At 45.4% G+C, this 16,069-nt stretch overlaps 2 protein-coding genes across 3 annotated transcripts; one reads left to right on the top strand and one right to left on the bottom strand.

Moving 5' to 3' along the window:
* Positions 1–524: 524 nt before the first annotated feature.
* On the top strand, positions 525–7,094 carry TRIM68 (tripartite motif containing 68). 2 transcript variants are annotated; one of them, XM_055141080.1, is made up of 7 exons: positions 525–556; positions 2,449–2,893; positions 3,939–4,034; positions 4,958–5,218; positions 5,746–5,768; positions 6,306–6,406; positions 6,542–7,094. In XM_055141080.1, exons 2-7 carry the CDS (start codon positions 2,468–2,470, stop codon positions 7,090–7,092), a joined length of 1,458 nt encoding a protein of 485 aa, XP_054997055.1. In that variant the 5' UTR covers positions 525–556; positions 2,449–2,467; the 3' UTR covers positions 7,093–7,094. The 2 variants fall into 2 exon arrangements, with proteins under 2 accessions (XP_054997055.1, XP_012790371.2); XM_012934917.2 differs by lacking the exon at positions 525–556 and having other exon boundaries at positions 2,432–2,893.
* A 3,298-nt stretch (positions 7,095–10,392) lies between these two features.
* Positions 10,393–15,378, bottom strand: LOC101548789 (olfactory receptor 52I1-like). The gene is made up of 2 exons (XM_004618292.3): positions 14,428–15,378; positions 10,393–10,525 (listed from the first exon to the last, which is right to left on the bottom strand). The coding sequence occupies exons 1-2, from the start codon at positions 15,376–15,378 to the stop codon at positions 10,397–10,399; spliced, it is 1,080 nt and encodes a 359-aa protein (XP_004618349.2). The 3' UTR covers positions 10,393–10,396.
* Between the last annotated feature and the right edge of the window lie 691 nt (positions 15,379–16,069).

Below are 16,069 nucleotides of genomic sequence, written 5' to 3'. Positions count from 1 at the left end.
CATGTAAAAACTCACTAAGAAATGCAATAACGAGGGAAAACATAGACAAGGGAATGCTGATCTAACAGGCTACTGTTTAACATGGACGGCTAAGCAAACTGCTCCAGGCCCAGCGCTGTCCCTGGGAATACACCAGGTTCGTTTTTATGAGCCAAAGGCCTGCGTGAAACGCTAGGGGTCCCGTGGTCCAGACTCGGCTGAGCCTCTACTGATGCAGCGCTCAGCAGCCTCTCAGAAGTCTGAAGCCCTGGACTTTTCCAGGAGCTGACTCTGAGGCTTCTCCTTTAAGGAGCCCGGAGGGCCTTTTCCTTTCCGTAATAAGAACCAGGAAAAAAAAAAAAAAACAACCTAGGATGATTGGGATGAAACACTGTCAGCCTCCTTGAGCCCCAGTCCCCACGTCTTATTGGCTACGGCTATCTAGACTCTTGCCTATGATTGGCTGGTCCCACAAAGACACCGCCAGCAGGGCGGAGCCTCGGCCGTGGGGGCGGGACTGCGGCTAGGTCAGACCCGGAAGAGGAGCTGGTGGTGGCCGCAAGTGCAGTCCACGCAGGTACCGCGCCGCGGATTCCGGGCCCTGGGACCTCGGCGACTCCACTCTCGATTTACACCGCGGGGACCTAGTTCTAGCTGAGGGTGGTGCCTCTTCCAAAGTCTGGGATCTTCCAGGGGCATCTTCCTCTGCCCCGCAGGCTCCCTGCCCCCCCTCTCCGAGACCCGGAGGTCACCTTCTCTCTCTGCTCCAGAAGCCCGCATCCACGTTCTCCCCGCGCCCCTCTTTGCACCCAACCCTCCAGCTTTTTCCCTACGCCCCATCTCCCCTACACACACACACACACACACACACACACACACACACACACCTCTCAAACTGACACCCCACCGAACCCCACGCACCCCAAGTCACAGTTGAAGCAATTCAACGTTTGATAAGAAAAAAAGTTGTCGAAGTAACTTACCTAGAGTGTGTTAAAGCAAGTCTGATGTTAGCAGCAAGAGCAGCCGGCCTCAGAATCCATTTTGCAGAGCCTCCAGCACTTTTTAAAAATCTTGTCATTTTTAGATCTTCTTACGACCTCTCTAACTCTAACTAATGTGCTTGGATGCTTGGATCCTTCCATGCTGATTTTTTATTTTGATACTTCTTTACCTTTTTCTGTATTCTCTTTGCTTTGATTTTCACTTACTTTCCCCCCCCCCCCCCCCCCCCCCCCCGCTTGCTACGGCCTTCTTTGATACTGTTACTTTCCTTATCTGTTCATCTTTGTAGCTTTAGATTATATTTGTATTATTTGTATTGCTACTTTCCTTATTCATCATTGTAGCTTTAAATAATAGCTGTCCATCTCTGTTGTGTCCATTTTAGGTGGTAGCTTTGGGGGGGCGCTTTCTGTATTAGAAGAGGATATTGATACTTTTTTCCATTTCCAATACACTGTCAGTTGGGCCTGCCATTTCATTTAATTCTCTCGTATTCAAAGACTTCCAGACACAGTTTCTTGGTATCGGGGGTATAATGGACACAACAGCTGCCCCTGTCTTCCTGTGACTCTTAGGGAAGCTTTTAACAACTTGTCACTGATGTTAAGAGCAGGTTCAGAGAGAAGTTATTTCACGCTCTCTGTAACCTAAATAGAATAGGTAGATAGGGGGTCTGCAGGAAAGTGAAAGTTCCTAGGTGAAGAAACAACTCTTGTGGAGAGACTGTGCAGTGGGTGCTCAGGAGTCAGAATAGATGCTTTAGTGGATTAAAAATATCCTTTAGCTATGCTATTAGATCCTACAGTTTGGTAGTGATTAGGAGGAAGAGGAGGGAAGGTGGAGGCAGGGAGGCCTGTGAGCAGACCTTACCTGCTGGTTGTCACATAGAGTTCTGTAAATTGTTTAATCTCGCGTCAGTCAGGATGACTTTTTTGACTGTTTTCAACCACTTTCCCCACCCCTTCCCCTTGAATTTTTCTTATGCCTTGAAGCTGGAGAATTAAGCGGTTTACCCTGGAGAGAATAGTAGAACCCAGTACCAAGCACATGAAAACCATTATATAATAGTTTTTAGCTTGGAATTGTGATATAAATCGGGCTAGCCCATATGAAGATGTTCAGAGTAGTGCCTGCCACTTTATGGACCCAAGGAGTGATGGTTATTAATGCTGTGTCCACAATACCAAATAAAATGTGAAATCCCCTTGAATTTAGGAACAAAACACTTAGCATCCACCTGCCAAGGCATCCCACCCTTCATGTCTGTTCTGTGAAGAACATGATCTAGTCAGGAAGGCCAGTGCTTATTAAATGAGGTCAATAAGTGATCCCATTTGTGGAGGAAATTGTTTTTCTCACCCACTAATTTTTTTCTGATCTCTCCAGTCTTGTGTTCCGTTTTCTATTTTTCTTTTTTTTTCTCCAACCTCCACTGCCACTACTTGATTTTATTCTTGTTCTAAGGAGAGTGTGAGGAGGCGCTATGGACCCTACTGCATTCGTGGATGCTGTTATGGAAGACCTGGCCTGTCCTATCTGCATGACCTTCCTGAGGGAGCCTGTGAGCATTGACTGCGGCCATACCTTCTGCCACAGCTGCCTCTCCGGACTCTGGAAGGCTCCAGGGGAATCCCAGAACTCGAGTCACACATGTCCCCTTTGTCGGGCTCCTATTAAGCCAAAGAACTGGAGGCCCAATTGGCAGCTGGCCAGCGTTGTAGAAAAAGTCCGACTGTTAGGGCTACCCCAGGGGATGGGGCAGAAGAGCAACGCGTGTGAGCAGCATAGAGAACGGCTCAAGGTGTTCTGCAGAGACGATGGCCTCATCATGTGCGAGGTGTGTGGCCAGTCCCCTGAGCATGAGAGCCACCGTGTTGTACCAATGGAAGATGTCGCCTGGGAGTACAAGGTGGGATATGGAGTCTTTCCCAGCCCGTCACCTGCTACCTCTAGATTCAGGACCTGACGAAAGGCCCCTGAGACTGAATAAAAGCTGATTTCCTTGACTTATTCTCTCAGCTCTCAGGCACCTGATGGATTGCAACCTCTCCTTGCATTCCTGACCTTTGATTTCCTTCCCTCCCATTTCCAAGCCCCATCCCTGATCCCAACAAAATTAATGTCTAGTTCAAATGTGTTACTGAATTTGAAAGAGACACATTTTGTTTAGCTGATGTTCTAGGTACCTTGGGATGGGTTTGGGTCTAAAGTAGTTAAGGCTGCACATATCAGAACCTACAAATTCTTTATAGCTGTACCATAGTCATTCAACATTGGACAAGTCATTTTAAGTTCCTTTGCGGGGGGAGGGGCATGGGAAGTATATGGGGGTTTGGGACACACCCAGCTGTTCTGAGGGTTTACTTCTGGCTCTGTGCTCAGTGATCACCCTTCGTGAGGTTTGGAGGAGCCTATGCAATGCTTGGGATCGAACCTGGGTTAGTTGTACAAGGCAAGCGCCTTTTCCACTGCACTCTCTCTGGCTCATTTTATAGACAAAATTGAGGCTTAGAAATTTGGGGTTCTGGTAGTTGACATCAAAGCTGAAAGGGCCCATAGGTAATTCAGTAGGTGTGGCCTGAGGCCCAGAGTCTGCATCTCACATAGGCCCCACTATTGATGCTCATCTGCTGACCCACTAGAAGCACACTTGAGATCATAAGCAGAGAAGGATAAAAGTAGGCCTGGGTAGGAAAGTCTAAGATAGGTTGGTGGCAAGTGTGGAAACACATCAGAACATTTTTTCTGCCTCAGAACCACGGAGATTCTGAGGGTTTATATAGTTGTCCGAGAGCTACCTGATGGATACAGCTCTCTGTGGCATTCTCCTTTTACTCGGCATTCCGCTGGCCTGTCACCCAAGAGACATTAGTTTCCCATCACTTTCTGCTAGGAAACCTCTGTATGGATTTTGGCTTAGCTGACAAATCTCAGGCTGTCTGTGTCTCTTTCAGTGGAAACTCCACGAGGCTCTGGAAAATCTGAGGAAAGAGCAAGAGAAGGCCTGGAAGCTGGAAGTTGGCGAGAAGAAACGAATTGCCACGTGGAAGGCAGGTTGCCCCCAGGAGAAAAGTGTTTGTGTGTTCCCTGTGGCGCTGGCCGATGGCAGCGTCCTCATCTCTGAGGCAGGATGCGGGGTATAAAGTCAGCACCCACAGGTCTCATACCAGCTTTCTCCCAAGGTTTGTGATGTTGGGCTGCCATGTAGCCTCCCAATGCCAGTTTCCTAATAGTGGTGTAAGAGTAACCCATGTGAGAAACAAAAAGTTTGGCATCACAGTGATGCAACTTGTATGATGCTTGGTAAAGCCTAATTGCTTCTTCACTTTCCCCTTACAGAGTATCTTTATCAAGAGTTAAGTTTTTCAATCTTGTAAAATCGCCTCCACCATAAGCTGGAGGCTTGAATAACCAAAGCATCAATGCCTGGTCAAGAGAAGATAATACTGCAATCAGTCTAAAACAGCATGTTGAAGTGACACAGTAAGAAGCAGAAACATCTAAGAGTGTTTAAGCCATTCTACTTTGAGACTTATGTGGAGTGCTCTGTCCATTATTCTGAAGATAGAAAAATGTCTAGAGGGGCTGGAGCGATAGCATAGCAGGTAGTGTGATAGCATAGTGGGTTTGATTCCCAGCATCCCATATGGTCCCCTGAGCACCGCCAGGGGTAATTCCTATGTGCAGATCGAGGCATAACCCCTTTGCATCACCGGGTGTGACCCAAGAAAAAGAAAAGAAAAATGTCTAGAATATGTAGTGCCAAAATAATACGTTGGGCTCTACCAGAGTCAGTGGAACCCTGATGTGTGGGCAAAACTGTGAGGGGAGAAAAGCAGGAGCATTTATTTCTGTGATCTTGCCTCTGTAGCACTGCTTCCTAGTCATTACAAGCACACACACACACATCAGAGCCCTCAATTCTAAGTGGCCTTTACACAAACAGTACTGATGTCTGATCTTGGCCTTGCAGATGCAGGTGGGAACCCGGAAACAGAGCATCGTGTGGGAGTTTGAGAAGTATCAGCGCTTACTAAAGGACAAACAGCCCGCAGGCCAGGAGCTCAAGGCAGAGGCAGCCACGGCTCTGGCCCTCCTGGAGCAGGAGGAGGGGGAGACCCTGGAGAAGCTGGAGCAGTATAGCGAGGGGCTAGGCCAGCAGAGCCAGGCCCTGTGCAGGATGATTGCAGAGCTGGAGGAGAGGGCCCAGAAGCCTGTTCGCTGGATGCTGCAGGTGAAGAGCCGTTTTTCCCAGAGAACCCCAAGTGGGAGCTGAAGGGAGGCAAGAACTTCAGGAGGAGTTTGGGACATACCCAGGGGTTGGGGACATGCTCAGCTGTTCTGAGGGCTTGCTTCTGGCTCTGTGCTCAGTGATGACCCTTGGGTGAGGCTTGGAGGGGCCTATGTAGTGCTCCTTCTGTGGGGCCCTGCCAGCACTGTGCTCCCAGCCCTGGCTCCCCACGTACCCCTGTGTACTTACTTTTCCACGGGGCGCAGCTCAGCTGGCCTGGAATAGCCCCTTAAGTGGGGCAATGTCAGACAGCTGTGACAGGCCAGTTCTCAGGAGCGAACCTGCAGTCAGCGAGGTCACCAAGAGTACCTTGTGCCCTGCTCTCTCCGATGGGGATGTGCCCTCACCCTCTGCCATCATTCTCTCACTCTCCTCTTGCTCCCTCTACACGCACGTGCTCCAGATCTGCCTCGTTACTCTGAGAAACAGCACATATGATTCATGCACTGTACTTTTTTTTCTTTTTCCAGGGTATTCAGGAAGTCTTAAACAGGTATGTGCCCCTCCTTAGATCCTCTTGCATCCCTGTGAGGGAAAGAGGGGCCTGGTCAGAGCCAGAGGTCAGGGAGGAACATAGCCCAGCACCCATAGCGAAGCTCATGCTGCTGTGTAATCTCCTCCCTCTGTGCTGTGGCTAATTTTTTTTTCTTCATTGTACTTGGCCAAGTGCGTTTCCAACATCAACACTAAGAAGAATTTCATATCAAGTGATTAAAGCATGTGGTTTCAAGTAGGTCCGGGTTGGGGGGTTGAGGGGATGGGCGAGGGCAGGGCAAGGGGACCTTTCTCAGTGCCTCAGGCTCTGGGTAGAAGCACCAGCCTCTCTTCCTTGCAGCAGTGTCTTCCTCTGCTAATCGGCTGCACCTCTCACCCCTCCCCCAGTTGTCTGTTCCCTCCCAGCCTCACCCCCTTAGGGCTCCGTCCAGCTCTGCTCCGCCCTCACTGGCTAGGAGCCTGGCCAGGCCCCTCTGCCCTAGTCCATGGGACGTCTCCAGAGCAGAGTCAGGACTTCTGGCCCCTCCACCTCCAGGTGTAGGTCCTGGAATCTGCAGCCGCCAGAGCCTGTCTGCCTGGAGTTAAAGACAGAGTGCCGCGTGCCAGGCCTGAGAGAGCTCCTTAGGTCCTATGCAGGTATGATGCCAGGGGAGCTTGTGCCAGGCAGTGGGAGGGACCCTCCTAGGGGGGGATAAGGGTTCAGTGCCCCTCTGCAGCCCCACTCTACGGCTGTATCAGGGCGGCTCTACCAACTGCGCTGCTCCTCTCCAGCTGATGTGCGCCTGGATCCAGACACCGCTTATTCCCGCCTCGTCGTGTCCGAGGACAGAAAGCGCGTGCACTACGGAGACAGCCAGCAGGACCTCCCAGACAATCCCGAGAGATTCTACCGCTACAACATCGTCTTGGGCAGCCAGCGCATCTCCTCAGGCCGCCACTACTGGGAAGTGGAAGTGGGAGACCGGACCGAGTGGGGCCTGGGCGTGTGTACGGAGGATGTCGATCGGAAGGAGGTGGTCTACTTATCCCCCCGCTACGGATTCTGGGTGATCAGGCTGAGGAAGGGAGATGAGTACCGAGCAGGCACCGAGGAGTACTCGCTCCTATCCTTGGCAGTCCCACCCCACCGAGTGGGAGTCTTCCTGGATTATGAGGCCCATGATATTTCCTTCTACAACGTGACAGATAATGGCTCCCACATTTTTACTTTTCCTCACTGTCCCTTCCCTGGGCACCTCCTGCCCTATTTCAGCCCTTGTTACAGCATCGGCGTCAACAACACGGGGCCCCTGGCCATCTGTTCCTTGGATGTGGAGGACTAAGAGAGCCTCCCTTTCAGCCAGAGACCTCGGAATATTTTTGTCCTCATGGTTCTTGGAGAAGACCTCTGACAAGCTTCCCCTTGGCTTAAGCTGGGCCTAGAATCCAGGGCTTCCTCTGCCTGGTCCAGTCATCTGTGACGCTGGCCAAAGTTTCTCAGTAAATCACTCATGTAAAGAAATGGACACTCAGACTCGCCTTGCACCCCTGAGAAGAATGTGACAAGGTTGACGGTAAGGAACAGAAGACTAGTTCTAAGAATCAGGACTCATTCCATTCTGTACATCATGGTCTTTTCCCCCTGGCTTATACTGGTTCATAAACAGAAACTGAGTGATTTATTCAGTGAGAATGATGTAGGTGCAACCTTTAGGAAATCCTCTGACTAGGGTTTTCCAACAAACCAAAACAATATTTAGTTGTTCTTCTTACACTAGTTTGACAAAGCTTCACCTGAGGTTTGCTGCTATCCATTTCTTGGGGCTGAAGCAATAAGTACAGCAGGGAGGGCATTTGGCTTGCACACAGATGACCCAATTCAATCCCCAGCACCCCATAAAGTCCCCTGAGCCCTGCCAGGAGAGATCCTTGAGCACAGAACTAAGGGACAGCCCTGAACACAGCTGGGTGTGGCACAGAAAAAAAAGAAAAAGCGCTAAACAGCCTTAATGTTTAGCAGATTATTTCTCACAAGACGGCTGAAAGAAGAAGATTGCAGTGCTTTTAAAATGTTTACACGTTCATATAAAATAAGATCAGCGAAGTCCTCAGGTCAAATGTCTCCTTACCTGCATACCATTTATTGCATTTGGGTTAGAAATATCCAATATTTTTGAAAAAAAAATTTAAATATGTGTAGTAGCTGCATAATCTACCTCAGATTGACAGGGAAGGTCTTAGATCGTTATCCCATACTTTCATTCCTCTCTCAAGGAGAGACGAAAGCAAGCTATGGGGTTTTGTCTGTGGTGATGTGATATTTTGATTTGGGTTTTTTTTTTTTGGTTTTGTTTTGCCTATTTTGAGGGTGGAGCGATAGCACAGCAGGTAAGGCATTTGCCTTGCAGGAGGCAAACCCAGGTTTGATTCCTCCGCCCCTCTCAGAGAGCCCGGCAAGTTACTGAGAGTATCTTGCCCGCACAGCAGAGCCTGGCAAGCTACCGTGGCGTATTCGATATGCCAAAAACAGTAACAACAAATCTCACAATGGAGATGTTACTGGTGCTCGCTCGAGCAAATCAATGAACAGCGGGATGACAAGTGATACAGGTGCCGATTTTGGGCAGACCCATTGATGCTGAGTGGTTACTCCTTAGCTCTGCACTCAGGAATTACTCCTAGCAATGCCCAGGGAACCATATAGGATGCTGGGTTTGGAGCCCAGGTGAGTCACATGCAAGGCCAGTGCCACACCCGCTGTACATCACCTCAGCCCTTGCCTGTTTTGATCTTTAGATATCACTCTACAGACTATCTTTGTTGTAATACTTTTACATTTCTTAGGGCCTTTCCTTACAGTCTACAGCCCTTTAAATAGAAATATGCTCGTGTCAGTGACAGATTCCAGGCCATAGTAGTATAGTCTGCATCTATCCTTGAATTACATAAATCTTTTAGAGAGAGTGAAAAAATAAAAAACCACAGCCTACACAGGAAGGAAGGCTGAGCCACAGAATAGTGCGTTGAAGTTTAGATCTTTTTTATGTCTCCAAGAGATTCATCATGTTTCTGATACTGCACTGTAGTCTATCTGCTACTGTCTTCTCTAAATCTGTGACAGAATGAGGAATGGTGGAGGGATAGAGAGAAAACACGACTGGGCTCTAAAAGCTCATATAATGATGGAGAATTAAGGCTATACATGCTTGGATTATTTAGAGCAGTTGTGACAATACTACAGTCCAGGTCTTAAGAGTAAGATGTGAAAATGATTATGGCTAGAAACAAATTGGAAAGCTCACAAATGAGAATTATTGGCACTGCATACTGCAAGGAATGACAATGTATAGAACATTACATATGGTCATGGTGCTGTATAGCAAATTCTGATGTAATTTACTGGGGACTGATTTAGATAGCAAAATAGATATGATATTGGGTCAAAGGGAGTAGCAAAGAAACTGCCAAATGGTTGGAATAAGGAATTTTTAAAAAATATCTTCCTGCCTTAATTATGTTGGGAATATGGAGGTAAAATAGAAATAAACTCATTCTTTCCACCATACTTCCAAATTTCAATTTGAGCATTAACAGTAGAAGAGGAAAGGTTTCTATTAGCTGCTTCATGGAGAATCAGCTGGTACATCAAAGACCTGGTTTTGGTAGATGTTTGAGCTGATCTCCCCTGGAGGTGCTATATATTTTTGTTTGGGGAATTGTTGGTGGACTTGAGAAGAATATCCCCAGGAGCACTTCCAGGTATATCCATGGACAGTTAGCAGAAGAGATAACTGTTCCACCCACTGCTGTTCTTTTGCTATGGTTTATTAGAACACATCTTGAGAACTTCCCAGAATAGGATTAATTCAATGATAAACTTATTCAAAATTCACAGAATAAACTAAGGAACACAATTGCTTTGTAATGTGCTCTATGTTTTCTTGGCATGTAAATGCTTATTTGGGTGCTATGATTGGTTTTATGTTGGAAGGAAGGTTAAACTACAGTACATCATTTATTTTCTATTGTCTCATTTTTAAGACCAAAGAAGATTGGGGGTTGTATGTGTATGAAAATTATTCTCAAGGGTAGTTACTTATACTTCTCTTCTAATAACCCCATAAAGATGAGGAACTTTTCTATGACTGTTGTCCTGTGTAGCACTGTGTGTATATGTGTGCACACATGTGCATGCACACACATGTATGTGTATGTTAATATTTGGTGAACGTTCATTGACATGCCTACAGTCAAAAATAAGTTCTCTGCTTCATAGATATGTAAAAGAATGGATACTATTAGTTCAAATCTTCCTCAAAGAACTTGATTGTATGGATGATATAAAAGAAGCCCAGAAGGGCAAGAAGCAGGTAACCATGTAGAGAATACAGTTCCTGGAAATTTCTGGAATGTTTGGAATGACAACTGGATGTGATTATTCCCGACCAGACCACGTCTAGTTTTGCCCATTCTTGTTTTACTGTCAGAGAAACCAAGGGATGCAGTGCCTGAGTCTTGAGGTGAAAAGCTACCATAATGTAGGAGAATACAGAGGACAAATCCCTGAGTTTACAACTCCCTACAATAAATCATCTCCCCTTTTTCAGAAATCTTGATATTTCAATCTCTTAAAACTGTGAGAGCCTACTATGGGCCTAAGGTATCTGTTAAATGAGAAAGCATGGATTTGGAATGTAGTTTAAGTAACAGTACATGCCAAGCACTGCTGAGGTGCTGGATTCCAATCGCAGTATCCCTTGACCCCCTTGTACACTGCCAGTTCTGGTGCTCATAGGAATAACAGCAACAATAACCCCCCTCAAAAAAAACACAAAAAATTACTTCATATACAGCAAGTTTAGTATCTGAAATGTCAAATATATTCAGTGAAGTCTGGGGTTACTGGAGTGATCTGGTTAACTATCACAGGGATCAGATCCCCTCTGAGAAGCATATAGTTTAACAAATATTTGAGTAACAACAGTGGGCGCCAGCTTGTTTCAGGGAACACGAATACACGAATGTTAAATGGGACACAAAATCGACATGTCAGGATTTCTGATGAAAGTGTGGAAAGCTACATTTTATCACTTTGCAGTGGATTTTTGTTTGGGTGCCACATCTGGTGTTTACACCTGGCTCTGTGTTCTGGGATAACTCCTGGCAGGATTGAGGGACTTGGGATCCAACCCTGGTTCTACCACTTGTGTCTTGCATGCTGTACTATCTCTCTGGCTCCTATAGTAGATTTCTTAAATGCACCTAATATTCCTTGATTTGTAGGGAAAGAATGAGTTTTCAGAATGGAAATCTTATCAAATATGTTTAACAACCTCATAGTCTTAATTTGGGACTAGAGCGATAGCACAGCAAAGAGGGCGTTTGCCTTACACGCAGCTGATCTGGGTTCTATTCCTCTGCCCCTCTCAGAGAGGCTGGCAAGCTACTGAGAGAATCTTGCCCACACAGCAGAGCCTGGCAAGCTATTAAGAGTATCTTGCTCAATCAGCAGAGTCTGGCAAGCTACCCGTGGCATATTTGATATGCCAAAAACAGTAACAACAAGTCTCACAATGGAGACATTACTGGTGCCCCCTCAAGCAAATCGATGAGCAACGGGATGACAGTGACAGTGACAGTCAAATATTAGCAAAACATGAATGCTGATTCATTAAACATTAGGTCAGTTTGCAAGAGCTAGCACATACGTTCTTATTGACCTACATCGTACCACAGCTTAAATAGTGCTTAAGACTACCTTTTAAATTATACAGTGAGAAATTCACTAATATTTAAAGTCTGTATAATATATCAATATTGTATTATGTGCTGTCCATAATTGAATTTTTATTTCCCTCTATGAAATGAGTTTTTCCAGGTTACTAGAAACAGCAGCTTAAGACTAAGTTATAAAAGCAATACTTAGAAAATTATGTTTAATGTTTTTAAATGCAAAATGTGTTTCTTTTAACATATACTGATTATTTGGGTTAAAACTTTTTGATAGCAGAAACTAAAAGCGGAGACTAAATAAAGAACTGGAGACCTGGAGAAGTTTAGCGTCATTATTGATGCTGTTCTCTTGGTATTATTGATATTGTTCTCTATTAACCTTTTTATTACATAGTACACTTCCTCAGAAGTATCAAAAGTATCTTACAAGTAAGTTTTACAAGGCAGAACTAGAAAGCAAAGAACAGTATATTCAAAACCACATTGTGTATGTTTGTTGCTTAGAAACAGTAAGCTAGTGGTTTGTATACTGACTCCAACAACCTTACAAATAGATCTCGAGATATATTAAAGGGTATATATATCTTGTCTTAACAGGGATGTATAATAGGGGTGTATCTGAGTGTACAAAATATTGAAACCAGAAATCAATTTTTTCATTTCATTTTGCTAATATGTTTCCCTTACTGAGAAACAGATTTCCCCTCACAAATTCCTGTGTTAGAAATCCGCCCCTATCCATGATCTCAAGTTTGTCTTGTGGATGGACTGGAATGCATTTGGACTGAAGAAGTCCTCTTCCAGGTATGACATTTCAGCAAATTTGAATGAATTAATTATAGACTAGAAGGTAAAGTCATATGTTAACACATGCATACATATTACATGAGGACATAAAAACGTTTTTGAGAAAATAAGTTAGACTCTCATAGAATTTCCTGCCACCGCACCAGACTGTCTTCACTGGGACACCTCAGAGAGGGGCGGGTTGAGTTTCCCTCCCCACCCCAAGCAGAACCCCAGCAGCCAAAAACCTCCAGCCACAGCCACAGCCATGCGCAAGGCCACTCTCTACATGCTCAGATGAGCCTCACGCATGGAGGAATTGGCAGAGGAGCGCAAGTATGCGGGACCCATGGGTGAGATCTCCAAACTGCTTGGATAGGGACTGGGCCTCCTCCACCCAGATCCCCAGATATCCAATAGCTTGGCAATCACACCCACAAACTGCAACCCTGCTCCGATGGCCAATATCAAGAGATTATAAAACAAAGCTCCTGGGAAGAGAGCAATGCAGAATCTGGCACAGCAGAGCCTGGCAAGCTCCCTGTGGTGTATTCAATATGCCAGAAACAGTAACAATAATGGGCCTCATTCCCCTGACCCTGAACGCAACAGGGACGAATGAGACATTGGTGGTGTCCACTTAAGCAAATTGATGAGCAAAGGGGCAACAGTAAGACTGAAGCTAGATATACCAGTTTCTTTTAAAGAGAGACTACTTGAATATTGAGTTGGGAATTTTAAGTCTGAAACTGTGAGGACAAGAAAAATGTCAGAACAGGCTCCTATCAAGCTAAGAAACTAGCTAGACCTGAGTTTCCATTTCCCAGAGAATGGGACTGGTACTAACGAAAGTAACACCCGAAACCACAGGCAAGGGCAACCAACCATGACCTAAATAGAAAGTCTCGAAACCTGGCAGGAGGTTGGGACTAATCAGCAAGCACCTTTCACCCAGCACCCAGCCATATTAGGAAAAGCCTGTTAGTTCTTGGAAAAACTGTCATGTAACAGACATTGTCATGCTTATGTTACCAAAACATATACGAACCTGAGAATTGGAGTAAGAATCATTGTCAAGACTCCACTTGGTTGGATGAGACTTGGGCCCTAGCTCAAGCTAGCAATGGCTCGAGCTAGCAATAAAGTTTCCTTTGCTTTTGCATTCTCACTTGTGGAACTGGTCTCTCCATGAATGGGAAACCCAAAACAAAGTGAAGAGAAAATGAATCTGTCTTCAGTTCAATCTTCTTTTACTCAAATATTAATTATACCATTAAAAGCATTGCCAGAAAATTAATCATTTCAGGGCTGGAGAGATAGTACAATGGGTAGGGCATTTACCTTTCACATGACTGACCTGGGTTCGAGCCCCTGTAACCCATAGGTACCTCAAGTCTGCCAGGAGTAACTCCTGAGCATCACCAGGTATTTTCCAAAAAAAAAAAAAACAAAATAAATTAATTTTTTATTTACATACTTGCTAGAAATTGATGTTATATGAGAATAATTTTTATAGTTTTATCTTAGAACATTTATGGTGCCAAGAGAATCAAGCCAACTTTGCTTATCAACTTCAAAAGTAAGCACCTTGTGGGGCCAGAGATAGAGCTGGAAGAGTTTGACTTGCCCAAGTTCAATCCTCAGCATCCCATATAGTCCCCTGAGGATTGACAAGAGTCATTCCTGGCAGCAGAGCCAGGAGTAATACTCCTGAGCAATGCTTGGTGTGACCCAAATGCAGCCTGAGTAGAATTTGTATTTATAAGTCTCTGCCCTCTGGAGAGATGTGGGAACTGCCAGTCCCATTTCTGTGCCCTCTCTCCCATTCTCTTGTTCTATTTCTCTCTCTCCTTTTCTCATTGTCCCTCTTCTCCGTTTTCTCCCTCTTCTTCCTCCCTCTTTCCTTCCTACTCTCTCCCTTCTCTCTTCCTTCTCTGTTCCCCCCTATCGCTCATATTCTTTAAATAAAATTATTTTACTTAAAAAAACTCTTGGAATCAGAGAGGTAGTACAGTGGCTAAGATGTTTATCCTGCATACAGCCTACTTGCTTTCTATCCTGGTACCACATAAGGTTCCCCCAAAATCTTCCAAGCTTGACCCCTAAGAACCACCATGTGTGAACCACACACGAAAAAAATGTAGTCATGAGTGAGAGTGGTTAAAGAGGCAGCGCATCAGCAAATTTGATGTTCGTTCTCTTATCTGTTTGGTTCTCAAGCCATAAATAATGGGATTTAGGGTAGGTGGGATGACCAAGTACAAGTCAGCCAACAGCACTTGGGTATGTAAAGGCACTAAGCCCTTCCCTATCCAGGCCACATAGATGGATGCCATCCCCGGCAAGTAGTATAGAGCCATCACCCCCACATGGGATCCACAGGTGCTTAGTGCTTTCAGTTGAGCATTCTTTGAGGAAAGGCTGAACACTGCCTGGAGAATCAGGTTATAGGAAGCTGCAATGAAAGTCACATCAGAGCCCACAATAATGGAAGAACCAATCATACTGTAGAGACTACTGGGCATGGGGTCAGCACATGCCAACTTGGCCACAGCTATGTGCTCACAGTAGGAATGGAGAACCACATTGGAGCCACAGAAAGGGAGATGACTCACCATCCAACTTAATGGAGTCATGAAGATGGCAGCTCTGATGATGATGACCACACACATGCCCAGCATCACTTGAGGTGTGAGAATTGTTTTATAATGTAGGGGCTTACAGATGGCTACATAGCGGTCAAAAGCCATAGCCAGCAGCAGCCCTGTCTCCACAGCTGTGGCTGCATGAACAAAATACATCTGAGTAAAACAAGCATAAAAGCTGATGGAGCCATTTCCCAAGAAGAAGATGTCCATCATCTTGGGCACTACGGAAGAGGCCATGACAATGTCCACAGCAGCTAGCACACATAGAAAGTAGTACATGGGCTCTCGGAGAGTGGAATCCATCCAGATGACAGTGATTATGAGGGTATTCCCTAAGAGGACGATGGCATACATGGCAGTTAGTGTTATAGCCAGCCAGAGATGTGAAGACTGCAAACCTGGGATACCCACAAGGAAGAAGGAAGTGGTTTCCGCTGTGTGGTTGTAGGGTGGTTCCAGCATCATTGATGACACAGCATTCCTGTTAATGTATAAAATATGTAAGAAAGGGATTCAATTGACTCATAGCTGCTGAAATAGTATTCTCAGTTCTATTGTCCACAGTATAAGGAACTGACATCTGACAAACTTGTCCTGTGCTACCTTCCATTTTGTTCATTTCTTTTCCTTTATTACTTCCTATTATTATAATTGGTTATTTCATAGGTTATTGCCTTTGGGAAATCTATATAACTCTAGCCCATGTTGAGGCTAATCAGGTGTCTTTATTCTAATCTTTAATGAACTCCTCCGTGCTCACTTCTGAGCCACCTAAACTAACAATTCCTACCTATCTTTTACCCATTACTTTATTATATTCAATCAGTTTTGCCTGTTTTGTTCATGCCAGTTTCCAGGTGTATGATACACAGCTGTGATACACACATCTGTAAAGAGAAAGAGAGAGAGAGAGAGAGAGAGAGAGAGAGAGAGAGAGAGAGAGAGAGAGAGAGAGAGAGAGAGAAGAGTGCCTACCATAGGGGCAGGCTGTGGGGCAGGGGAGGGAAACTGGGGACATTGGTGGTAGAAAAGAAACATACACTGCTGAAGGGACAGGTATTGGAACATTATATGACTGAAACCCAATCATGAACAAATCATAAACTACTGTGTTTATGATTCACTAACGAAATAGAAGACTTGTGTACTCTTT

This window comes from Sorex araneus, chromosome 6 (assembly GCF_027595985.1).
Source record: "Sorex araneus isolate mSorAra2 chromosome 6, mSorAra2.pri, whole genome shotgun sequence".
NCBI lineage: Eukaryota > Metazoa > Chordata > Mammalia > Eulipotyphla > Soricidae > Sorex > Sorex araneus.
This window is presented reverse-complemented; position numbering and strand designations above follow the sequence as displayed.